At 39.7% G+C, this 26,320-nt stretch overlaps 3 protein-coding genes across 11 annotated transcripts in view; all 3 read right to left on the bottom strand.

Annotated features, from left to right (window-relative positions):
* The window catches only part of dctn1b (dynactin 1b), a 28,282-nt gene extending 11,981 nt beyond the window's left edge, over positions 1–16,301 (bottom strand). For 4 of the 7 annotated variants that reach the window (XM_063908980.1, XM_063908981.1, XM_063908983.1 and 1 more), the window contains exons 1-7: positions 12,957–13,258; positions 8,824–9,075; positions 8,172–8,250; positions 6,545–6,576; positions 5,257–5,277; positions 2,002–2,019; positions 21–41 (exon numbers count right to left, since the gene is read on the bottom strand). In XM_063908980.1, coding sequence (XP_063765050.1) covers positions 21–41; positions 2,002–2,019; positions 5,257–5,277; positions 6,545–6,576; positions 8,172–8,250; positions 8,824–9,075; positions 12,957–12,989 — 456 coding nt within the window. In that variant the 5' untranslated portion in view covers positions 12,990–13,258. Of the gene's footprint in view, positions 1–20; positions 42–2,001; positions 2,020–5,256; positions 5,278–6,544; positions 6,577–8,171; positions 8,251–8,823; positions 9,076–12,956; positions 13,259–16,156 lie in introns of those variants that run through there. The other 3 variants (XM_063908987.1, XM_063908982.1, XM_063908986.1) reach the window with 3 other exon arrangements.
* A 1,104-nt stretch (positions 16,302–17,405) lies between these two features.
* On the bottom strand, positions 17,406–19,823 carry LOC134881575 (probable N-acetyltransferase CML1). Of its 2 annotated transcripts, none has more exons than XM_063909020.1 (2): positions 19,397–19,823; positions 17,406–18,695 (listed from the first exon to the last, which is right to left on the bottom strand). In XM_063909020.1, exon 2 carries the CDS (start codon positions 18,684–18,686, stop codon positions 18,015–18,017), a length of 672 nt encoding a protein of 223 aa, XP_063765090.1. In that variant the 5' UTR covers positions 18,687–18,695; positions 19,397–19,823; the 3' UTR covers positions 17,406–18,014. The 2 variants fall into 2 exon arrangements, with proteins under 2 accessions (XP_063765090.1, XP_063765089.1); XM_063909019.1 differs by having other exon boundaries at positions 19,538–19,810.
* Positions 19,824–20,477: 654 nt separating this feature from the next.
* On the bottom strand, positions 20,478–25,851 carry LOC134881574 (probable N-acetyltransferase camello). 2 transcript variants are annotated; one of them, XM_063909018.1, is made up of 3 exons: positions 25,607–25,851; positions 22,691–22,823; positions 20,478–21,880 (listed from the first exon to the last, which is right to left on the bottom strand). In XM_063909018.1, the coding sequence occupies exon 3, from the start codon at positions 21,869–21,871 to the stop codon at positions 21,200–21,202; it is 672 nt and encodes a 223-aa protein (XP_063765088.1). In that variant the 5' UTR covers positions 21,872–21,880; positions 22,691–22,823; positions 25,607–25,851; the 3' UTR covers positions 20,478–21,199. The 2 variants fall into 2 exon arrangements, with proteins under 2 accessions (XP_063765088.1, XP_063765086.1); XM_063909016.1 differs by lacking the exons at positions 20,478–21,880; positions 22,691–22,823 and adding an exon at positions 23,463–24,358 and having other exon boundaries at positions 25,607–25,826.
* Positions 25,852–26,320: the final 469 nt, after the last annotated feature.

Below are 26,320 nucleotides of genomic sequence, written 5' to 3'. Positions count from 1 at the left end.
CTTTGAGGAACCGGGCTCACCTTGGGCCTTCTGGTAGTGGTCTGAAGAGGAAGAGGAGGAAGAGATAAATGTCAAAGGGTCAGCAGAGGAGGATAGAAGGAGAGGAGGGAAGGGAAGGAAAACAGACACGCAGGGTTAGTATTTCAAGGCAGATATTTAACCAGAAATCACACACAGAAACACAAGATGGATGCATGAAACTGAACAAGAAGCAGCACAATGGGTTCATTACTGAGCACCATCCCTACAGATCTCTGCTCTGTTTGTTTTTGCTCTCCATCTCTCTAGTGCCCGCCGGTCTCCAGGGCCTCATCTCTTCCTCCCACGTGACAGACAAACCCTCAACATGCTCGCTCTGACTAGCACGGCCGCCGTGACCTAAATGACTGCTTTGTGTCTCGCACAGATGAGGCTCGATTCTGATGCACTTGCAGGATAATAGCTTGTTATCCTGCAGCACAGCGACGTGCTACACAGTGACATATCCACACTCGTCAGTCCTGCAGACCCGGGTTACATTGTTTTAACGAGTCTTTGGCAGAGGACACAAAAGACGATCCTCAAAAGAAAGTACAGACAATCCCAAAATGTATTCTGAGTATGCAAAGGCATAAACTTATACTGTGACACTATTTTGTTTTATATTTGAAAGAATCAAAAGATATTCATTTTATGTTATTTGCTGGATGTTTAATTTATTTATTAAAGATATCTTTGGGGGCTTTTTGCCTTTAATCGGATAGGACAGTGGAGAGTGAGAGAGAGAGTCGGGGTGGGATCCGGAAAGGACCGCGGGTCGGGAATCGAACCCGGGTCGCCGGCGTACGGTGCAGGTGCCCCAGCCAGTCGCGCCACGGCCGGGGCCTGGATGTTTAATTTTGACTATATTTAGATAGTTTCTAGATCTGTGTCTTTCGAACCAGGACATTATTGTGCAGCACTAAAAGTAGCAACGAGTGCTAATAAAAAAAAAGGGTAATGTAAAAGTTACAATTTTTATTTGCTTATTTTAAAAAAATCAAAGCTAACACTCGTTTTGAAATTTGAACACAGTTCCTGTTTTGATTAATTACAAAAACATACAAAGAAAGAAAATGAGGAGGAATTTATTGACCTATAAAATAAAGCTTTAATAACTTAATAAATTACTTAAAATTAATCATTACAAAATATTACAGAACATTATATTTCCTTCAGCAAACAAATAGCCATAACAGCTCAAAGTGGAAATATAGGTAATTTTATATCATTTTTTGCCACACAGAACTTCGCCTTATGATGATGATAGAATTGATTGTAAAGCCGGTCTGTGCTGACACTTCATTTCTAAATCTATAATCTAAATTCCTTCACTCTTCCTCTCTCCAACACTACTTCTCTGTGCTTCAGCTCGGGCATGGCGTCGGTTTGGCTAGCAGTTATCGTTCTTTATTGGATTAGAGCCGGACCATTCAGCAGAAATTAGCCCAGAGCTAACAGCTGTACCAAATAAGACCTGACAGCCTCTTCAGCCATAGCGGCGTGCTGCAGATACCAAACCGGCCTGAAATCACATCAGAGTGTTTGCTTAATCTGTAACCAACGGTGAAATCATTTCATTCTCCTCTGATGCAAGAAAAGACATTCAACTCATTAAAAAAAAAAGGACACTTTGGAAAGGCTTCTGCAACATGAGACCAAATATAAGACAGGAGCGTGTGTGCACAGAAACACAACTGAAGAAAGCTTCTGCACACAAAATATAAAGGCATGAAATAATCCTGCAAAAATAAGAGCTCACAAAAAGATTTTAAAAAAGAGCAAGCTGCAGGGACTACTTCCACATTGAGAGTATAAAATATGATTCAAGAGGGAATTTTAAAAAAGGGGTATTCCCACCCAAAAAAAAGAAAGGAATAACGGAAACTTCCAAGCAGCAGCTCTGGCCAATAAAACAAAATGCATGGATGACAATAACAACAACATCCCCACAGATGAGGACGATAAGATTGAGTTTTGTACCTTCCGGGTTGCAGGAGTCTGTCTCATCATATTTGCAAGAGAAGAAGACACACACAGTTACCAGGAAACACACACACACACACACACACAGAGGAAGGTGGTAAAACAGCTAGAGATGCTCGATCCACAGACAGATAGACAGACTCTCAGGCCGGGAAGCTGCAGTAGTGCAAATGGCCGCAGAGATTTTTTCCCAGACTCCCCCTCCCTTCCTCCGTCCTCCTGCTCTCGTCCTCCTTTATGTCCCCCGTCTCATAGTCCATGCACCGGAGCCCTCGCCTCCCTTTTGCCTCTCTGCTCTGATTAAGCCTCGGACATCTTTCTGCCGAAAGCCTCAGACCTGCTACTGCTCCAAGGAGACGCCTCGCCTCCCCTAAACTCCTCTCCTCCCTCCTCCCTTTTTTCTCTCTCTGTCTCTCTCTCTCTGCTTATTGTGATTTGTCAGCCAAGCTCCTGTTCCTGCATTACATCACTGTGCAGCCTCCTCCCTCCCTCCCCCCTCTCATCACCACAGACAGACAGGGAGAGGAAGAGGGAGGGAGGGAGGAGTGAGACGATGTATGACGGGGCGGGGGACAGACAGGAGGGGAGGAGGTGAGACGGAGGAAATAAGGGAGAAAAATGAGCAGCAATGCTGATGCAAACCTCTCTTGTCACCTAGCAACAATAGCAGTGCCCGCTTATGGGCTGATTATTCAAATGAGGCGGTAAAAACAATGAGGACATGTGATCTGTGTCACAAAGTAAAGAGGTTTTTTTAATCAGGGGTGCAAATCAGAAGTGTAATCATGCTACAGTGCTATATTGATTTTTTTAGGGAGTGATTTTCTAATACCACAACGTTTTGCCACGATACAGACTTGATTCAGGGGGCTTCACCTGATATGAGAAGATATTATAGCCCCATTTAATATGAAATGTTTTCAATCAGAACACACAAAGTAACTTAAATATGATTTGACAATTGGTATTCCTCTGAAGGACAGGGTGTGCGTGGAATGCCATAGGAATTTCAAAATAAAAGCACACCAATATTTTCTACTTGCATCGATGATGTTGGGTCTTTGTTCATTAAATTGAGATCAATACAGACATGTGTTTCCAGCTACAACATTAAGATGATGGACACATTCATGCATCAACAAATACAATACCATTATATTTATGGTTATGAAATGGAGCCAATCTGCATCATTTAACAGTAAGTATATTTCTTGCTAATAGTACTTTTATTTTGATAGGGTTTTAAATGCAGTAATGTCATAGGTAAGAGAGTAAAGTGACATTGTGATACTGCTTCTTATATTTAGGAACAATGTCTGAGTACTTCCAAGTTGTTCAATACTGGTTACGTCTTCATTAAAGGAGAACACAAGTAGCGTTAATGTTTGTTAAATGACTTAAAAGATCCAGCAGTATCATAACAATGACGATTGAGACTCAAACCTGCATTGGTATTCCGCTTTAGATGTAATACTGATTGTAGTAAAATATGTTTTTAGTGCAAGAAGTTATTTTAAAGGTGTGATTTCCCCATGGTAGTATCTTTCGTAGTATCTTCTCCAGCTCCACTAATCGCTCTGCGCTAACAGAAGGAGGAGCGAGGCGATGTAAGCAGATTACTTCAGAGGGAATACTCTGATTAACCGCGCGCTAATCGGGCTACTCTGATGTCTGAAGCTAAAAGACTTTTCATTGAGTGCATGAGGTGAGTAATTCAAGATGGCTGAGATGTAACTCAATAAAGGTAGTATAATAAAACATCTAGCTGTGATGAGTGTCTTTTGAAGATTATATTGAAGAAATGATTCCTATGAGTAGCAGTTCTTCAGGGTGCTGGAGCAGAAATGAAAGTGTTTTTGTGTATCCATTACAGAGCAGCACAGAGACGTTTGTCCTGTTGAAATATTAATCATCTTTCTCACAGGCTAAGTGCTGCTCTGAGCTGAAGGGATGCAGGGAGACAGCCGCACAGGCAGAGAGGAAGATGGGAGCGGAGGTATCGAGTTGCTGCTTTCCCAGCACACACACACACACACACACACACTGCGGGACAACAGGAGGATAACATTACTGCGCAGGAAGCATTTACACAGCATCACCATCACGCTGGGCCTGACCTGACGAAGCAAAGCGGTGACTTCCTTTGCACGGGACGCGGGGAAACTAGAGAAGGCGTGAAGTTCAGATACTTTGCTGTCAAGCTGAAAAAGTTTATTGCATCCGACCGCAGTGCAAGCACATAAATCATACGGAGTTATCACTTTATCCATCAAAGACATCTTACTTTAAGCATCAAAAAAAGGCATTCAATCCTTTAGTTTCACCTGGAAAGTAAAGAACATTGAAGCCTCCCCGTTGGGACTGATCTGAGCTCCTGAGGTTGAAAGTGAGGAGACCATAAATTGGAGCTGACAGGAAATCAATTCTCTGCAGCAGCTCTGTTCTCTGCAGGCGGGGGGGCATGGTCTGACATTTACCTGCATGTATGACTCAGCGGAGGAGGATTTTTAAAAGAGTATCGGACTGTCAACACGGATCACACGATGGGTTCATGTGTGGCTCAACAGTAAATGTTAAAGTCACATGATGTCTTGTTTCATATATGTTCAGCTGAAGCAAGATATCATAGCTGGACTTCTGAACTCAATGATTGAATACAACATTGTGTGTTGATTTTAAGTGTTGAATCCCACTGCTGCTCTGTGTAGTCACTTCTGTTTCTTCTTAATGGCTTACGTGCATAATAAGAAAGGATATTTACTTCAAAACGTGTCGTCTTTCTTCCAAAATTCATGAAAACCTACCTGGATAGAAAGATCTGAACTGGAGAACTGGGTTTGTTACATTATAAGTCCCTATGCATCAAAAAGGTTTTTGTAAAATACATTTTATATAGACAAAGACAGTTTTGACTGATACAAAAAACTATAAACTACGAATGACGACATTTTGTACATTTCCTTGTAATCATTATTAAACATGTGTCAGCATGGCACCGGCTGCCAAGACTCCAGCATGCTTTACAAATTGCACGGAGAGCAGACGAATGTATGAGCCATTCACACACTGATCTTTACGCTCACATTAACACAGAGCCGTTCGATAACATGGCCACAGACTGCGGTATGGTGAGCTGCAAGGGCTCATGGGTAAAATGAGGGGAGTACGCCCGGTCGTCATGCAGCAGCGAGGCCATTCAAGAGCTACAGTCATAAAATTACACTAAACAGAGGTTAGAGAAACATGCAACACCTTTTTGGGCTTCACTCCTCGCTGCGTGTTCGGAGGAAAGAAGGGAAGGAAGTGAGGAAGTGAGGAAGTGAGGAAGGAAGGAAGGAAGGAAAGAAGGAAGGAAGGAAGGAAGGAAGGAAGGGAGGGTGAAGGTTAGAGGTCAAGAGTGTGTCATGCTGGAAGTGACGGGGTCGTCGGTGCTCTTCGTTTGTGGATGAAAGACCTTCATCTGATACACATTTTTTCCAATCCTCATTTCACTTCCACACAAGATTTTTCATTCAGTTCATTTTCACACAAACTGCACGCTGAAAAATCCTATTCATAATGTGTCAAACACAATTGCTTTGCTATTAAAATAGTCACATATTATATAAGAGTTCAGTGAAAAACACTTAACATTGATTAATCTGCAGATTATTTAATAGGTTAATGGATTCATCTTTTGATCTGTCAAACGTCAAATCAAATACGTTCATCAGAGTTTCTCAATTTTAGGATAATGTCTTTAAATCTCCCAAGTAAATATGAAATAAAATGAGAAAAAATTGCTTTTTGAGATTTTGCGCATTAAACTAATGTGATGACAGCTTTCAATGTTTAGGAATTATCGATGTGACATTTTTTTGGCCCTGATTCATTCAGTTATAACAGAAATGAATGAAAGAAAGTCCCTGATTTATTTTGAGTTTAAAAGATTAAACTAATCTCTCAGGGGCGCTCTTCCTTCACTAAACAAATAAACCAGTATATTTGTTACAAGTAAACACCGCCATCTGCTGGTCGGACATTGAAACTAAAGAAAATGTCAGCTTTGGATTTCAAAATATCTGATTTGGTTTTGTTTGGCTGTTTATTTGGTTAACTCACAATTTCAGGATTTTTTAAAGATTGTTCAAATGTGATTTGCAACCGTGTGTTTCCAATCTCTTTATCAATTAGGAGGAGAGATTATTTGACACACTTTAAGGCTATAAAAGAAAAGCGAAATATCTATAGTATTTAAGAATTTGGTTCATTATAATTACAGTACATGTATCTGGAATATTACTCCTGCTAAGTTGCAGATTTTCAGTGTTACACAGTTACTACAAAATCCACCTGTGAGAAGAGGATGTCAGAAAGGAGTGAATTCTCATTTTTAAAAACAGCAGAGCTTGTGTGTCCAGCCGTGTGTCCAGGTGTGTGTCCAGTTGTGTGTCCAGCCGTGAGTCCAGGTGTGTGTGTCCAGTTGTGTGTGTGTGTGTGTGTGTACAGGTGTGTGCTGCCATATCACCTCCCGACTTCCTGCAGGGGAACTTTGACTCACCAGTTTGGTGGACTTGGGCGTCTCCAGGATCTCTGAGGAGGTTAAAAAAAAGGGGAAGCAAGGAAGTGAGTGACGTGCTTTCATATTATCACGGTGTTAATTATTTTTTTACAAGGTATAAAGTTCCACAAACATCCTGGTATTCACAGATTACAGTTTAAGGCCAACATTATATTTTGGCATTGCACCAGATAGTTTGACAGCGATACTGTTAGACAAGGAAGCAACAAATATTTGGCTAAAATATTGTACTGACAAAAAGTATTTTTTATAAATGACCAACTCACGCTATAAAGTAAGTTATACATTTGAAAAGCTAAGATTTAACTTCTTTTTTTAAAATGTTGAATCATGTAAATGTAATTAAACACATTTGAAAAAAGAGAAGCCTTGAAACGATTACAGGGTTGCATTTCATGGTGACAATATTTAAATGAAAAACGACTGATGTTTCCCAGAATACTGCTTTGTGTCTCCTCTGCCCTCTCTCTCTGCGGCAGGAAGTTACTAAACTAAAAACTCTGCACAATCACCCCCCCTTTAATGATGCAGCAAAGAGGCATTACCATGGAAACAGCAGCTCTGTCCTCGAGAGAGTAACAGAAATATTGGTGACCAGAAGTGGAAAATGAAAGCAATTTATTTTGTGTTGAAATCAAAGAGAGATGTCAATATAACGAGCACTGAGGTCTTTGATGAACTACATTAACCATCAACACCGATTGGATATCCACATGAACATTGGCAACCTTTCCCTTTAAGCAAGGCAGTGTAACCCCTGGTGTTCACCCACTGTAACCCACAGGGGTGTCGAGTTTCTGCTAAAGGCCTGAAATATAAATGTGCTTCAGTAAGGATCTCATTACAGGAGCTGGTTTCATGGTGAGCGTCGAGCAGAGTGTGGCACCAACTCTGCAGAGGCTTGTTCTAAAATGTTAATCTCCTAAGAAATGAAAGTGATTTGTTGCAGAGTTGAAGGCTGAGCTGTTAATGTACTTATTTGTAAAGCTAAAAAAAGTTTGTTTCAGAATGTATTCATTTCAAGGAGGCCTTGTTCAAACCAGTTATAAAGGATCAATCCTGTCAGTTAAAATAGGTGTCAGTGCCCTGCATCAGTCCATACTGCTTTCATAAAGACAAGATACAAAATACAGGATTTTTGCACTGGTTATTTGTGAGAAGTTTGGGCTATTTTACTTCCTAAACAAGTTTTCTTTCAGATTAAAGGTAAACATCTAACATGTAGGTGTTTACTTCACTAACTTTGTCTATTTGTGCCTGTTGATTTCTTCTAAATGAACTGAAAGACAGCATTAGATACTGCCTGTTTTCCATGGTCATTGTAACTAATCAAATCTGTTCCTCTTCACCTGTGTCTGCCCTTGATGTCAAAAGAGGAAATGCGTTTTCCACAGTGCTCTCACATTGCAGAACTTCCCTTGCTTGTTTAGTGTTGTGAGTGTGCCCCTATGTCCCCTAGACACCCTCCATTTCGAAAAGGTCATGAGGGACATGATTACATTTAGTCTGAGCATTTTTTGTGTGTGTTTGTGTCCTGCAGAATACTAATCACTAAAAGTGAATGAGGACAAAAAGGACAAACTTGTTATCATGTGTGTCCGGTCACCTCGTTTGGGAATCCTGCCGGTACTGGGCTCAGGCGTTTCCGGAGACGTTGTGTCGGCTCCATCGTCAAACAGCTGGATCTGAGACAGACAGATGGAGAGAAAGACAGTTTGGCAAAGACTTTTACCTGCATGCTGCGACAAAGGAAAGCAAAGAAGAACAGCTTGGACATGTTTTCGTTTTTGTCTCAAATTAGTTCCTGGCAATCAATATTTAAAACCGTACTCAGATTTTGTGGATGCATCCATATAAAAGTATGCTATTTCACAATATATACATCTTTTAAAAGCAAACACCACAAGAGACTTTGACTCTATTTAAGCAGTGACGAAAAAAAGGGCTTGATCTTCTTTGGCTGTATAACTGTCCCCAGGCCACCATAGATTACCCTATGGTAATGAAATATGCAGGGGAACTTTGCAGTGTTTTTCTGGAAGTAAAACAATCAGGAAACATCCAAACATGTAGCCTGAAGCAGCAGGAAAAGGCTGGCAGTGTGCAGACCACAGAGGAAAACATCAACCCCCACACTGCGTCAAACAAAATCTAAACAAAAATCACAATCTCGCAAAGTAAGAAACTAAACTAAACAAAGACAGAGGCTCGTCACCCTCTGCTTCAGTTTCAATCTCTGGGTTTTAAGCATTCATTACCTGCGATTGTCTCACAAATATCCCTCGATTCTCCTCGCAGGTGAAGTAGCGCTTGCCCTGCACCGTGCCGTCGTTCTTGCCCTTGGCCTCGTCCAGGATGACCCCCACCCATTTTCCAGAGGCGAAGAGGGTGTTGCCGATGTACGCCACCGTGCCGCGCTGCCCCTTCCCGATCACCTCCACCAGGGAACCCACTTTGACGGGCCGCCCGCCCCCGTCCGAGCTCATCCTGCTGCTGCCGCTGCTGGTGGTCTGCGTGAGGAAGAACACACAGATAGTGTTTAAACAGGAATTCATGTCACACCATCACTGGGTAAGGTGATTTTATTTGTACAATTAAAAGGGGGTACTCTTCTGAATATACATATAATTGTAGGTTTACTTTGTCTTCTTCTCCTCCGCCTCTGAAACCAGTTTTATAAAGTCTTTTGTGGCTCTGCAGGATGATTGCATCTTCAATAAAAACTAAAAAGGTCGGGTAGGCGGCACAAAGCACAAAGGAAAACGTTCAACCATTCAGTTTTTCTTTTGTAGTGCATCACAAGTTGTTTAACTTTATGAAAGTGCAAACACAAATGGCTTTAGCAAACTTTCAAGACGGTCTTTCTGACCCTGAACATTTTAAATGGGATAAAAGATGGCCTTCGAAGAATGAACAAGGTAGTTTTATAACTGTTATGCAGACCCACTGAGCTGTGTAGGACTCTAAATGTCAAGGCAAACACTACTTCTGTTTTCTAGCCTTTCTGATAACACCAAGGCAACAATCAGCTGAGGTTTCATACAGCAGTTCGGATACATGGAGAACAAATCACACATAAAAACGTTTGAACACAAAATGCTATATTTTGTGTTCAAATAATCCTGCATAACCCACTTTACAGTGTGATGTCCCAGAAGTGATGGTGACTCAGCAGAAGAGAGGAGCAGATATTATTACCCAGCTCTGACTCTCCTTCAGCTTACCGTACTCTGTCTCTGTACTGCAGAGTCACTGCAAAAAGATCAAACGAAAGGCAGGACAATGACTCGGACCGCAGCAACATACTGGTGTTTAAATCAACAATTATAATCTTTATATTTAGTCTTTGAATCTGTTTCATCCACTGCAGGTTTCTGTGCTCACGTTATCAAAGCTACTTTATTTCTGATCCTACTCAAAGTCTCAAGTGTTGACAAGTTTCTGTTATTTCCTTCCGTTTTTGAGGCTGTTGCCACTATGAAAAATAGTACATTTTAAAACACATTAGCCACTATTCATTTATTTTGAATAAACACGTCAATAAAACAAGCCCTTATTTTGTTTTTTAAATAATAGTGGTGAATTTACAGTTGAAAAATAAAGTTGTCATATTTGAATAATGAGCCGTTTGCTAATAATTCAGCTAATTGATTAAACATTTAAGTAATTAAATGAAAAAATTATTTCAGCCTGTCCAATATGGATATTTCCTCTGTTTAATATCAAACTAAAGTGAATATCTGACTGACAAAACAAGGTATCTCAAGACTTCACATTGGACTTAAATCTGGGCTTCTTGAGATTTTACAGAGCAAACAATAAATACAACCAGCATTGTTCACACATGTTGGGAAACCAGTGAGCGATACCCTGCAGATTCACAGTAGAGACAGAGAGGAAAAGAAACAACAAAAGAAAATTGTAAAGGAGGAAAAATATGTCCAGGTAAAATATCTGGTTAAACGTGCAGGTACTAAAGGTCAGCCGTCCATGTTGCACACAGTGTGAGCATTAGGTCCCAGATAAGTAAAGGTGGAATGTGGAATAAGAGCGCTTTGTTTCAGTGCTTTTTAAACATAAGCTCAAAGAAGTCGTCACTCCTTAAGAAGCATTCTCCCTCGATTTACATTTGTCAAACTAATTGTGAACAATGGATTTACTGACGAAAATACATTCATAAAAATAAAGAGAAATATTCTCAGTGACATGGGGAACATGTGGTCACTTGTTTTTTACATCAACTTGCACAAAATACTTGACTTCCCACTCAGAGATACAATATTAGTTTCTGCTACGGAACATTTCTGTATTCAAAGGTCTCAAAACGACTAGACTTAATATCTTTTGACTTTATTGTGAATTCAGCAATGCTCAATTCCAATCTGTAGAAATCTGTTTTATTGAACATATCGAATGTCATCCCCTCAACTCCCTCGTGTTTATCTAACATATAGGAATATAAAGAAGCACACACATCCATATTCATATCCAGAAATGTTGTCGGAAATGTATTTTTATCGAGAGATTAAATGATATAGTCTTAGCCGTTCATCTCACTCCTTTTTATTTACATATAAAAACAAATGTAATTTAACATTTAGATTATATTCGTTGCTAACATTACTGTGCAGATATGCACTACGTCTCAATGCTATAAATGTTTCCTATTAAAGCCTTTAATGAGCTCTATAAATAAACATGCCTTTCCCAACAGCGGCAGTTAAGCAAAGCCTGAATCCTGCTGAATGCTTATAATTCATGACAAATATGAGAGCTTTACAAGTGTGCAGCAAATCATTGAGTCATTGTGAAGTCCTCACCATGTCACAGTCAAGATCTTTTAATAAAGCTGTAATTTCTATTTCAGTTCTTCACAGAGGAGTCTTGCTCTACGGTACTTCAGGAAGACTTCACCTGCACCTGTGAGCGATCTTCACTCAAACGTCCGTTCAGCTTTCAGTCCATGCCTTCTTTAAAGTCATGCTCTGCTGTCAGTCTGTAATGAAGCCTGCAGGGTTGTTCTGTCATTTCTCTGACCTGTTTGCCATGTGGAGGCACGGCAGACCCGATGACGGCATGCTGAATTATTTAGTGCCACTCTACTCTTAGAACACAAGAGGATTAGAAACAGTGATACAGCCTCATTTACTGCACTGTAACTCATGGTGCTCTGATGAAGACGCTCAGGAAACGTATGGCTTTGTTATCTCAGAAACTAAGCTTCAGAAATGCAAGATAGTTTGAAATGGATTTTGTAATGCAGACTAAATAAGGGCAGGGCGATCCATTGATATGATCATTTATCCTCTTTCAATGGAATGGTAATGCGATCAAATCTTACCTCTAGGTACCGGGATACACAATAACGTCATTTAAATGATAACAAGCACATATTTACTCAAACAATGTGTAAGATTTTGAAGGAATATCCTCAGAAGATTGACTTTTGCTTTCAGTCTTTGATTCATACACTGGGCTCAAATGAAATCAATGTGTTGTCTTAGTCTGTTTACTTTCCATGTGTGTGCATGCCTGCAAACATAGTCGATTCATTCCACTGATATGTTTATTTTTGCCCCAAGTTCGTAATAAAATGAGGAAAACATTCAAATGTGTCATATTAAACAGCTGTATACAAACATTGGCTTTACCATGTGGTTATTTAACATTTGTATCAATTGAACTACTAGAAAAAATGCTAAGTCATGACATTTTCTAATCAACATCTTGGCTATATCCCGAGCCATAGGTAAACTTTGTTTTACTTTATGTAGGATCCCTATTTGGTATAACAGTTATGTCCTAGGATCCACATAAGACAAGATATTAAAACATCACAAACTTGAAGATAACGCGCCAAACGACACAAGGGGGAAGAAAATATCAAATTGTCACTCCTTGTTAACAATATTTCTACAGTTCAACATTACTTAAAATAGCAGCACAAATAAACCCTTTTTTGTCAAATAAATCTATTTGAAGGACTGTATTCTTGAGGAATAAGGAGTTTTCTGTGATATTTAGGAATAAAATACTATGAAAGACCCGCTTAAGCACTGATGTCATCCCTCCCTGTGACAGGAAAGCTGCAGGACGAACAGGAAGTCCTCTGAGGCTCATGTATTGTGTAAGCCTTGTGGTCCTGTTACCTGTCTGTCACACATCAGCTCCTGCTTTACAGACACAAGGCGTCACAGAACCTCAACCAGAGGAGCCGAACAAAGAGGCGACAATTCAGAGGGAGGAATGCAGCGGTGAAATGGATTAGAAACCCTTTCTATTCAAAGTAGAACATCGACTATGAAGCTGATGACAGAGTGAAACAAATCGAACAGATGCAACAGAAACAAGTCATTCATTCACCTTATATAAACACCTTGTACACACTCACCCGGGAGTACGTGTTCCTCCTAGTCTGTGACATGTTTCCCCCAAATAAAGCCTGTCTCGACTAAAGGAGGGTTATTGGGGAGAGCCAGACAGATAGGGGGTCTATGAGAGGGGTGTGGGGGAGCGTCTCTCTTCCTCTTCGTCTCTGCACAGAATCACATCATCCCTCTCCTGATCCTCACAACAAACTCCCCCGTCCCTCCTCTCTCCACAAAAAAAAAAAAGAAGAAGCCTGCAGGAGATTTTTTGGGGGGCTCAAAGTTTCTGGAGGGGAAGACAGGGGATGATCCACCGCTCTGATGATGAATGGACCAGAGGAAAACAGAGATGAAGGGGGGGAAATAACATCCAGGCTGGGTCTGCTGTGAGTGCATCAGCTGAGCGGCAGCACTGCGCAGCACTAGTGTCTGCGCGGGCTCCTGCAGGAGGGAGGCCGCTTCAGGCCCAGACTGAGGTACTGGGTCCTAAAGCCTGCAAATACACCTCTATGAAACTCCTCAGAATAAACCTGACATTCATTATCACCATGCTTCTCCTGGGGTTGTTCTTCAGGACTGCTTTGGGGATGATCAAAGAGCATTTCAAGATAGGGCAACTCATTATTTAGAATGAGTTATTAGGATTAATCTGTCGAAGAACATAGCCATTAGATATATACAGTAGATAGGTACTTTATTGATCCCAAATTGAGAATTTTAGGAATATAAGGATTGAGGAAGCATGTCAAAACTGCGTATTAAGTCCGGAAAAATGCTTAAATATAATAATGACAGGCTTAGATGAAGACTTTAAAGAGTTGTGTACAATTGGAGTTGTTTAGGGTCACAAAAAAAAACTCAGAAAGGCAAATACATCTGTTTAAAGCTTCTCTTTATAGTCTTTAGTCCCATGCATGTCCTCCCTATTTTACATGGCTTGGAGTTGTTAATAAAGAACAAAATCCTATAATATTCACTACAGTTTTGGGGCAAACAGTCAACAGAAAACACTCCTCACACTGCTCAATACCAGCAATGCAGCAAAGAAGTATATATAAAGAACCCAGATGTGTCCCAACCCTGCAGTCTGTCTTAACACTCACTTTCTTACTCTGCACAAATCGTTGGGGAAAAGGAAGGGGGGTTGGAGGAAAAAGTACAAAACCAAAACACAGACAGTAAGCGTTTTCCAACCCGGGGGTGGGGGGTGAACCAGTTCAATTCAATCTGATGCCGTTTCATTGTGGTTGCACACAAAAGGCCCAGGTGAAGCTCTGTTATGCAGCACACTGTAAGCATTATGGCCCCGCCTGATGGATTAACTCTCCTTTATCAGCTTTTATCAGTTAACTGCATGGCTGGGCCTCTTTTAAACTCTCTGTTTCTGTGCTGTCATCTTTCTGCAATGGAAGCAAACTCTGCAGGGGTTTCTGTTCAAAAGGCTTTCAGCTTCCACACTAATAAGAGATGTTTACAATGTAATTCAGTATCAGAAATAAAGAGACACAGTCTTCACAGGGGAAGATATTTCCAAATAAGGCACTCCTCATAAAACTAGTCTACAAAGTCATCATCTAATTATTTCTCTTTTGAGGACAGAATAAACTGATTGAGGCAGTATTTTGTGGGTTCAGAGCCTTAATACAAGTCAAATGTGCATTTAGAGTATGTAAAATGACATGCTCTTAGGCCATTAATACACAGTAGAGGATGTTCAGGGACACAAAACAAACCTCTGCAGTCTCTTTGCACCCTTTTATGTCAATGACGACAGAGGGGGTGTCAGGAATTTGTGGGAGGCAGCGAGGGCGGGAGCCCTTATCTCCCACTGAGGGAATAATACAGAGACAACCAGCAGCCAAAAACCAAAGAATTGCCTCCTCACAACGGCAGAGAAAAGCTTCTGATGCTGTGAGTTTTTCCTCAGCACAGGAAGGTTTGGGGGATTTTTAGGAGGAGCGTAGCACTGAACCTCGGGTCTGCAGGTACAGGAACAAAGGGACGTCACTGAACAAGGTAAATGGGAGCACATCTACACCCTCGAAGCTGGTGTCCAGAAGACTATCTTAAGGAAATATGACTGAAGTTTGTTGAGTTAAACTGTCATATTGATAGTTGAATCGTGGGCTGAAATGCAAACTGCTGTGTCATGAAACTAACTCTTAGAGACGTCACAAAACATAGTTTAGTTCAGTAATGTCTTCATGACTTAAATCCAGAAAATCAACTGCTTTAGTGAATTAAAATAAAATAAATGTAGTAGCAAATCCTCACATATTTGTTGTTGTACCGTTTAAACTATATATTAAATAAAACATTTACTGACAAATGTTGGGCTCCCTCTCCACCACATGCATGCTAATGATATTCATCCTCAACACTCCACAATGCAGACAGGGAAAATAGGTCATCCATTGAAAACAGGAGTAGAGCCTGTTTTTTCCTGCACTTCAATGTGTATCAAAATAGCATTAAAGTGCTGAAATGTTAATGTACTTTCAACGGAAAAAACACAAATCTATCAAGAAAAACGTCAACTGTAAGAGTGAATATGTAATTTGGTGCCATCTAGTGAGTCCAAAGCCAAGAGACCACAGCTAGACATATCCCACTGCCTCACCGACCAAAGTAATGCTATTTTAGTCATTTATTTAAGATAATGATCAAGTATTATATACATTTTAAAATCGAATAACACTAATAATGAATTATATGACTGTTGGGATATTAATAAATCACAGCATGGGTGTGGCTGCAGTCTGACATGACATGATCTCCCGACAGATTAACCAAATTGGTTGACAAATTAGGAGAAAACAATCTATGATTAGTTCATTAAAACGAGACAAAGCCTAAATCATACCAATTAGTGCTTGGATAACATGATCCACGTGTCTCAATAAACCCCAGTCAAAGCTGAATAATTCTGTGAGATAATTAAGACTCTATTATAGTCTTTTAAATGATCAAATAATGTATTTAATCATCTGTGAATGGTTCTTAAATCCTCTCGTTATGGCTGATGTTTGGTGCTGTCAGCTGTCAGTTGGGACACTCCCTGGCCAACTGCTAGCAATAGCAACCGTTAGCTTCGGATGGCATTCTCACACAAAAGCGTATTAAATAGAGTTAAATTTAGCAAGACACACACGTATATATGTATGTAAATGTGTTTTAAATGTATTTCCCATTGACCAGATGACATGTTAGAGCTAAATCTTACCTGTTTGTGTCAAAAGAAATCCGGCTAACCGCTCAGCTTCGTCCCTGAGTGGCTATATCCATCCATGGAAGTCTGACCGGACACATCCGAGCTGAGGTGTCCGAGCTGCTGCCTGGCCGGCCCGCCTCACACACACAGAGGAGCCCGGGGGTAGTTTTATTTTCTTGGACTATAAAGATGTATAAGTAAATTATTGCATTCACTGGTAGGTATATTAAAGATGGAAATGTTTTATAGACACATACTCGATGTCTAGTGGAAATAATTGAGTAAATTGTTATTTATATTGTATTATTATTTTATAATTGTTGTGAAGCACGTTTATTGTGTTGTTAATAAGGGCCTTTCCTCCTTTAAAGCACGTTTCCCTGAGGAGTTTTTCCTTTGGCTGTTATTACATTTTTACTGTATATAAACTGTGGGCATGGCAAGTAAGCCTAAGTGCAGGTTATTATATGAACAATTACAAGGTAAGAAAAAGATCATTCAGGACAGTAGTAAGCATAAAAATAAAATGAACTGTGACAACTTTGTGCAAGTGTGTCTGTGGGGCTTTTGACAAAGAACTACATTTTCCTTAAATCCTGATTGAAGGCAGAGACTTAACATGAAACTAACTAATTAATAAAAAGAAACAACCTGAGCTGGTGGGCATCCCATAAGCAAAACAAACCCCATAGAAGAACCAAAGTATTTCCTTACTCCTTAAATATCTGATTTGTCCATGGCCTGGGGTCATAACAAACTACCCTTGACTCTCACAATGAAAATGCTGTTTGGCTGAACAGGTGCTTCACTTTCTGTTATAAGGGAAAGAAAGGATATTAAGCTGCAGGGCTTTGTTTCAAAGGGAACAACTGGGAAATGGTCCCTGATCACATTCCTGGTACGAAGTTCATATTACACATCGATATAAAATACTAGGTCGGAGAGCAATGCTTTTAGACTGAAGTACATCAAGTATAAACACTGCAATGCTTCCTCAAGCTATATTTTTTGGTTGATATGAAATATGTGAAGTACGCAAACAAATTAAATCGTTAAACCAGACCCCCAATTTACAATTTGTTTCAACCCCCATTTCTCTGAAGCAATTAAGTGTACACTGATTTACAATCAATGGATTTCTATTGGATTTCTTTTTTTTAATAAATAACACAGGGATTTAAGCTAGCACATATTTGTGAGCCTGAAATGGTGTAGGATACGGCATTCTTGATAAAAACAAAAGAAAACCTAACAATACAACTTGTAGAAACATGTTTATCCATCAGTTTATTCTATAAGTATCATGTAGAAAGAAAATCATTTACAACATTAAATAATACCATTACTTTCAAGAAGCTTAAGCAACATGTGTGTATGTGGTTATAACAAGAGAAACATGACTAAGCAGATATCAAAACGAGAGTAAACAGTTCCTTATGTGGATACTGTGACCTGTGATTTACCGACCTAAAGGGGATAGTTTGGATAAGTGCCAGCCTGTTTACCAAGCAATTAAGTTTGAATAGTTTTATTGTTTTATTTATAATATTTACATTGCTTTATCATGCACTGGACAAAGAACTGGAGCAGGGATCTGGAGTCTTTCAACCAGGCTCAATTGACAAAAACTGAAGTTTAACAATAAAACTAATGGTTTTTTAATATAGTCTGTTTTTTAAATATATACAGTAGTCTTCAGTTCCCGATTCAAAAGGGCTATACTGCACTCCTTTAACCCCAACTTCAAACAATCAGGACCATCCCTTTAGGGACAATGCATGCTGGCAAAACAAAAGTATAGAAACTGGTTAAATGGATGGTTTCTTGACCCTAAGATGTTATTGTCTTTGTGTCCAAGCCAAATAACCACTCATTCACTCCCCTCTCTCTGTAAATCCAGTCTGTATTCTATCAGAGTGAAGTTCATAATTTTGGCAGGAAGCTCAGGAACAACAAACTCTCGTATCTTCTTGTAGCCCATGTCCTCATATAGCCTCTGGGCGTCTGTCTGCACCACAGAGGTGTACAATACGACGGCTGCAAAACCTCTATCACGAGTAAATTCAGTGACTGTCCGACACAGAGCCTTAGCAATGCCCATCCTGCGGTGACTGCGGCGTACAGACATGCGTTTCAACTCTAAGCACGCAGGCGCATTCACAGCAGGGAGGCAAGCCACCGTGCCGACCACCACATCATCGACTTCAACCACCCAAAAACACGAGTCCTTCTGCTTCAGGTAGGTCTCACTGATGTTTTTGAGGTCCTTACTGAGGGAGGTGTCGATGTATCTTTTGAACATGTAGACGACCAACTGTCGGGCCCCAGCCAGGACCAGAGTGAGGGCCAGGATGGGGAACAGGAAGGACTTGGAGCTGGTGATGAGGGCGCAGAACAGGCACATGAGTACCAGTTGGGTCGGTGGCTGTTTCAGCATGTGCATGAAGGAGGAAGGCACATGCTCGCTCATCCCCAGGGTGAAGGTGTCCTTCACTGCCTCTGAGTCCTCGTCCCGATACTTCCGAATCTGAAAGCTGGCCATGGCTCAGCCCTGATTTATAAAAACAGGAAATCAAAATATCAGAGGTCAGTAAGTATTTACAAACAACTAGATAAATCAGTCACAGTAATATATTTGCTTTGTTTCTTTTCAGCATCACAGTGTGCTGAAGCCTGCCATATCTATAGACAGCAATGCATAATGCAAATCCTTACAATGATTTCTTGATATAACGAATAAGGATCAATAAGTAATAAACCCCACCTTTACCAGTGCAACATTGAAGTGATGAACATATTCATCAATGACAATATTATATATTATACAATCATTTGAAATATATGGTGATAATGCGCTATGCTGCAGAAGTACTTTTACTTTTGATACTTAAAGTATAATTTGATGCTAATACTTTTACTTAAGAACAATATTGAATACAGGACTTAACTTGTAATTAAGTATTCTAACACTGTAGTATTGATACTTTACTGAAGTAGATAACACGAGTACTTTTTTTCACCCTTGCATCTACTCAAAGTGGAGTTTGTGATCTGACTCATTATCCATTTCACAAACTCAATCTATAAAAACGTGAAATGGTAAACAAAGCAGTGTCAATGACGCTCAAATGTCACGTGAGTCAGTGTATAACAGCTTTAACGAAAAGACAGCTATACTTACTAGCAACGTTAACATGTACGCATTCAGCATTAATGTAAAAACTAATAACAAAATCATAGAACCACACGTACCGTTCAACGTACACTTTAAATCCTCTGATTAGCTAACAGCAGATAGCATCAGGGCTAGCATCACAGAGCTACCACGGATTTAATTGGATTTAATTGAACTTGCTGTCGATGAAATGAAGAGGGTTATTAAACATAGTTTACCGTGTTTTATTTCAATCCTTGTTGAACTCAGGGAGAGTGGATTGTGTCAAGATAACAGAAAAGTGTCCGGAAGTCAATCCCGTCTCATTGCATGTCTCCTACTTCCCCAACTAGAATGTGATCCATTCACTGTATAGCAGCAGAATGGGGAAATCCAAATTCAGTAATCCGAGTATGGGCTTCTCGTTTACTTAAACATCCATTTTGCCATATAATTGTTGGAACTACCATCACCGTCAAACATAAATCCTTCAAATATACAAAGCGTGATTTCACCTGTGGTGATGTACTTTTCCTACCGGGCTGCTTTAAATTGTATAAAGAATGTACATAAATACGAGCTCTGGGGGTGTCACTTGAATGCAGCTTGCGACACTGCTATTGCCCGAATCTTAAATATCTCATATGGCCATGATAACAAACTTCCTCTGGCTCTCACAATAAAAACTCTGTTTGGCTAAACAAGTGCCTCACTCTTTTATGGCTCCAGCATCCCCGATGTGGTGAAAGGAAAGAAAAATGTTAAGCTGCAGGGCTTTGTTTCAAAGGGAAAAACTGGGAAACAGTTTCAAGATCACATTCCTATTCCTGGTATAAAGTACACATTGCACATGTATACAGTATACAATATCATGTCAGAGAGCATTTCTGTTGAACTAAAGTACATGGAGTATAACTACTGCAAAACAAAATGCTCCCTACAGTTATGTTTTTTGTTGAAACGAGAATAATGTGAAGTATGGATTGGTATTCAAATCCTAAAACCAGACCAACTTCTTACTATTTATTTCAACGCTCATTTATCTGAAGCACCTTATTGTTCTCAGATTTACAAACATCTGATTTATATTGCAACTATATCGGAAAACCCTAACATGGTGATTGCAGCAAGTATTTGAACCCCTAATACACAAAACCATTTTTAAAGAATGCTACAAACTGTAGAAGTATGTTTATTGATGAGTTCATTCTAAGTATAAATTAGAAAGGAAATAATTTACAAAATAAAATTACTTTCAAATAGCTTAATCAACACAAAACATCATCATCGTCATCATCATCATCATCATCATCATCATGAACATTCACTCTGCTATTAAAAAGAAAGGATTAATGATCAATCTGTCCTGGTGTGTTTGTAACAAGTCTAACCTTTTACTAAGCGTGTGTGGAGTAAACAGATCCCTGTGTGGAAACTGTTACCCGTCTTTTGTTGAGCTAAAGGGTTAGCTTGGAAAGTGCCAGCCTGGTTATTATGGTCTATTGCTGTTAACGGGGGCTTCAGAAAAAGGTATCAGAGCCACTTAAAGGATCAATATCAGTTTAAAGGAATGTCAGTTTTTTATATTTTTCATAGCCTTGTCATGCTGTCAGACATCTGTTTTTGACAGAGAACAGAAGCAGTGTTACCACAAGACTCCATTTACAGAAACCAAAATTTAACAGTTTTGTTTTTTAGTAAAGTGTGGTGGCTTTGGAGAAAGCATGCAGTGATACAACGTCTTCAGTTCCCGACCAAAAGGGCTATACTGTACTTCCTACAATCAGGACTATCCCTTTAGTGGCAATGCATACGGCAAAATGTAAGTACAGAAACTGGATAAGTGGATGGTCCCTTTCCCCAAAAACGTAACAGTCTTAGGGTTTCAGCTGAATAACTACTCATTCACTCCCCCCTCCATGTAAATCCAGTCTGTATTCTATCAGAGTGAAGTTCATAATTTTGGCAGGAAGCTCAGGAAGAACAAACTGTCGTATCTTCTTGTAGCCCATGTCCTCATACAGTTTCTGAGCGTCTGTAGCCACCACAGAGGTGAACAGACGACGGCCTGCAAAACCTCGTTCACGAGTAAATTCAGCGACTGTCCGACCCAGAGCCTTAGCAATGCCCATCCTGCGGTGACTGCGGCGTACAGACATGCGTTTCAACTCTAAGCACGCAGGCGCATTCTCAGCAGGGACACAAGCCACCGTGCCGACCACCACACCATCGACTTCAGCCACCCAAAAACACGAGTCCTTCTGCTTCAGGTAGGTCTCACTGATGTTTTTGAGGTCACTACTGAGTGAGGTGTCGATGTGTCTGTTGAACACATAGACTACCAACTGTCGGGCCCCAGCCAGGGCCAGGGTGAGGGCCAGGATGGGGAACAGGAAGGACTTGGAGCTGGTGATGAGGGCGCAGAAAATGCACATGAGTACCATTTGGGTGGGTGGCTGTTTCAGCATGTGCATGAAGGTGGAAGGCACGTGCTCGCTCATTCCCAAGGTGAAGGTGTCCTTCACTGCCTCTGAGTCCTCGTCCCGATACTTCCGGATCTTAAAGCTGGCCATGGCTCAGCCCTGGTTTATAACAGGAAATCAAAATGAGAGAGGTGACAAAATATTTTCAAACAACTACATAAATCAGTCGTAGTAATATATTTGCTTTGTTTCTTAAAGCATCACAGTGGCCTGAAGCCTGCCATTTCTATAGACAGCAATGCATAATGCAAATCCTTACAATGATTTCTCAAGTATAATATAAGGACCAATAAGTTATAAACCCCATCTTTAGTGCACCATTGAAGTTATGAACATATTCATCAATAACTATCATACAATACTTGGTGATAATGCGCTATTCTGCAGAAGGAGTACTTTTACTTTTGATACTTAAAAGTATAATTTGATGCTAATACTTTTTTACTGTTACTTAAGAACAATTGTGAATACAGGACTTTTATTTGTAACCAAGTACTTTATCAATGTAGTATAGGTACTTTTACTTAGTGGATAATTTGAGTATTTGTTCCACCTCTGCATCTACCCCAAGTGGAGTGTGGGATCTGAGTTTTTATCCATTTTACAAACTCATTCATTTATCAAAACGAATAATGATCAACACGGATGTCGATGACGCTCAAATGTCACGTGTGAGTCAGTATACAACGGTTTTAACGAAAAGACAGATATAGTTGTTAACCACTTTAACACGTAGGCGTTCCGCATTCATGTACAAAAAATAAGAAAATCAACGTACAGACTTTATATCCTCTGATTAGCTAACAGCAGCTAGCACCAGCGCTAGCATCGCAGAGCTACCACGAATGTTATTGAATTTAATAGAATTTGCGGTCAGTGAAATAAAGGAGGTTATTACACATAGCTTACCGTGTTTTATTTTAATCCTTGTTGAAGTCAGGGAGAGTGGGTTGTGTCAATAGATGACAGAAAAGTTTCTAGAAGGCAATCACGTCTTATGGCATCTGTCTCCTGCTTCGCCAACTAGGATGTGCTGCTTTCACTGTATAGCAGCAGAATGGGAAAATCCACAACCCGTCATACTAGTATGGGCTTGTCGTTTTCTAAAACATCCATTTTTATATTAGAACTACTACCACCGTCAAACTAACATCCTTCAAATATACAAAGCGTAATTACATAAATGGTGAAGTACTTTTCCTACCGAGCTGCTTTAAATTGTATAAAGAATGTAGATAAATACGAGCTCTGGAGTGTCGCGTGAAAGCAGCTTGCAACACTGTTATTGTCCGAATCCTTATATATCCGACATGCCTAATGTATGCCTGTGGAGGTAACAAACTTCCTCTGTCTCTAAACAAAAAAATTGGCTAAACAGGTGTCTCACTCTTTTATGCCTCCAGCATCACAGATGTGGTGATGGAATATAAAAATGTTAAGCTGCAGGGCTTTGTTTCAAAGGGAACAACTTGGAAATAGTTTCCTGATCACATTCCTATTCCTGGTATGAAGTAGACATTGCACATGTATATAGAATACAATATTATGTCAGAGAGCAATGCTGTTGAACTAAAGAACATGAAGTATAACTACTGCAAAACAACAAGCTCCCTACAGTTATGTTGTTTTGTTGACATAAAAAGAATGTGAAGGTAAAGTATTAAAATCCTTAAACCAGACCCACAGCTTGTTTCATTTATTTCAACAGTCATTTATGTGAAGCAGATTAACAAACACCTGATCTGTATTGACACTTAATCTGATAACAAAAACAATAAGGACTATCCCTTTTGGGGCAATCCATACGGCAAAATGTAAGTACAGAAGCTGGATAAATGGATGCTTCCTTTACCGAAAAATGTAACAGTCTCAGAGTTTCAGCTGAATAACCTCTCATTCACTTTTCCCCTCTCTCTGTAAATCCAGCCTGTATTCTATCATAGTGAAGTTCATAATTTTGGCAGGAAGCTCAGGAAGAACAAACTGTCGTATCTTCTTGTAGCCCATGTCCTCATACAGCTTCTTTGCGTCTGTAGCCACCACAGAGGTGAACAGGACGACGGCTGCAAAACCTCGTTCACGAGTAAATTCAGCGACTGTCCGACACAGAACCTTAGCGATGCCCATCCGGCGGTGACTGCGGCGTACAGACATGCGTTTCAACTCTAAGCACGCAAGCGCATTCTCAGCAGGGACGCAAGCCACCGTGCCGACCACCACACCATCGACTTCAGCCACCCAAAAACACGAGTCCTTCTGCTTCAGGTAGGTCTCACTGATGTTTTTGAGGTCACTACTGAGTGAGGTGTCGATGTGTCCGTTGAACACATAGACTACCAACTGTCGGGCCCCAGCCAGGGCCAGGGTGAGGGCCAGGATGGGGAACAGGAAGGACTTGGAGCTGGTGATGAGGGCGCAGAACAGGCATATGAGCACCATTTGGGTGGGTGGCTGTTTCAGCATGTGCATGAAGGAGGAAGGCACGTGCTCACTGATCCCTAGCGTGTAAGTGTCCCTCACTGCCTCGGAGTCCTCGTCCCGGTACTTCCGGATCTGGATAGTGGCCATGGCTCAAACCTGATTTTGAAGTCCAGGTTAAAATGTGAGAGGTTGAAAATATGACAAATGTCAACACTAATCAGTTTGCAATCATATATTCATATCACATACATTAATGTCACTCAATATTTAAATGGTATTGTATAATGTATTAAATCAAGCAATTGGAGTAAGGAGTTAAACAATTTCAATGAGTTTAACAAACTAGTTGGTTAAACTTGGTTGTCTTTTTAAAGAAAGCAAGACAAAACAAGCGAGAAAAGAAAGAAAGTTGTGGATCGAATGTTGTCTTTACTTTGATCAATTGAGATGACTGGTTTTGCAGATCTTTCCCTTTAAGCGTTGTTGTTACAATCGCAATCCTATATTAATCCATCACAAATGCGTTATGCACAAAAACAAATACTGGCACTTGAAATTTGCCCAGCCCACACCTTTTATTGACCATGTTGTTTACTGTAATCCTCACAGGGTCACTCTTGGTCAGAGATAACACTACAGCGTTTGTTGTTTGTTATGTGTTGTGTTCTTCTCCGGTGCAGTAAATACAACGTAATCTGACCCCACCACACAACTGTACCTAAAAGATGGTATTATTCTACAATAGACAAGTAAAAGGACGTTATGCAGATTGGCCCATTTCAAAATAATACACATGATTTGATTATAATTGGTGAAGCTAGTTTTAATTCCTTTGCATACTGCAGGGTAGCTTGTGAATGTTACCCCAGGTGTAACGAAAGTCTTATCTAAATGTATTTATATTTCAAATCATTAATCCAAATTTGCAAAGTAACTAAATGTAGTAAATAAATGTAGTGGAGTAAACGTATTTACATGAATTGTACTGGAGTAAAAGTAGCAAAATATGGAAATACACAAGTACAGTACAAGTCTCTCAAAATGCTACTTGAGTACAGTACTTGAGTAAATCTAAACCACTTTGTTGTGCTTATTTTGCATTTAACAAACTCAATAATCGATCATCGCGGAAGTGAAATGTAAACAAAGCAATGACGCTCACATGTCATGTGTCAGATTATGTATGTATATATATGTAACAACTTTAACATGTAAGCATTCAACATCTTCGGTAAAAAAGTAAAAATATGATCAAAACAAATTACGAAACCTTTCAAAGATTTGTATTCCACTGATTAGCTAATATCAGCTAGCATCATGTAGCTTCACAGAGCTACCAATGATGTTATTTGATTTGATTTACTCCGGATTAAAAAAAAAACTGGGTTATGATACAAGACTCACCGTGTTTTATTTCAATCCGTGTTGAAATCAGGGTCAGTGAATTGAGTGAAGAGAACAGAAAAGTTTCTAAAAATCAATCATTTCATTTGTCTCCTACTTCCCGAGCCATGATGTGCTGCATTCACAGGAAAACAGCAGGATGGGAAGATTAATATCCGTTATTCTAGTATGGGATTCTCGTTCACTAAAAGATCAATTATGCCTTGTACATGTTAAAACTAACATCAGTATTGTATGTACATCTTTAAAATATCTATAGTGGAATTATATGTAGGTTAAATATCTTTTGTGTACAAGCAGCTCATAATTTCCCAATCGATTAGAATAAATACGAGCTCTTGGGTGTCACTTGAAAGCACCACTTCCCATTCCTTTGGATTCGCTTCCTCTTGCAGACCAGCTGATTTTAAAATGTCGTTTCTATAAACAATAAATAAATATAATTATATTTAAAAAAAACATTTATGATGTAACTTACAATAATTTATTGGCACTGTTGCTATGTATGCCTTACTATATTTAAGGATAATACTGTACGTTTATTTAACTAAAGAAATTCTTGCTAAAACATATATGCTAATGATTATTTACATCAGTGTTTCTCAGCCTGTCACAATTTACAGAATGGAGTAGGATATATATTTTTTAATTGTTCTGCCAGTTATTTTACTGTTCTGATCAAATGATAAGCGTTATAATAAGTAGATCAGTAAT

Source organism: Eleginops maclovinus, chromosome 19 (genome assembly GCF_036324505.1).
Source record: "Eleginops maclovinus isolate JMC-PN-2008 ecotype Puerto Natales chromosome 19, JC_Emac_rtc_rv5, whole genome shotgun sequence".
Lineage (NCBI taxonomy): Eukaryota > Metazoa > Chordata > Actinopteri > Perciformes > Eleginopidae > Eleginops > Eleginops maclovinus.
This window is presented reverse-complemented; position numbering and strand designations above follow the sequence as displayed.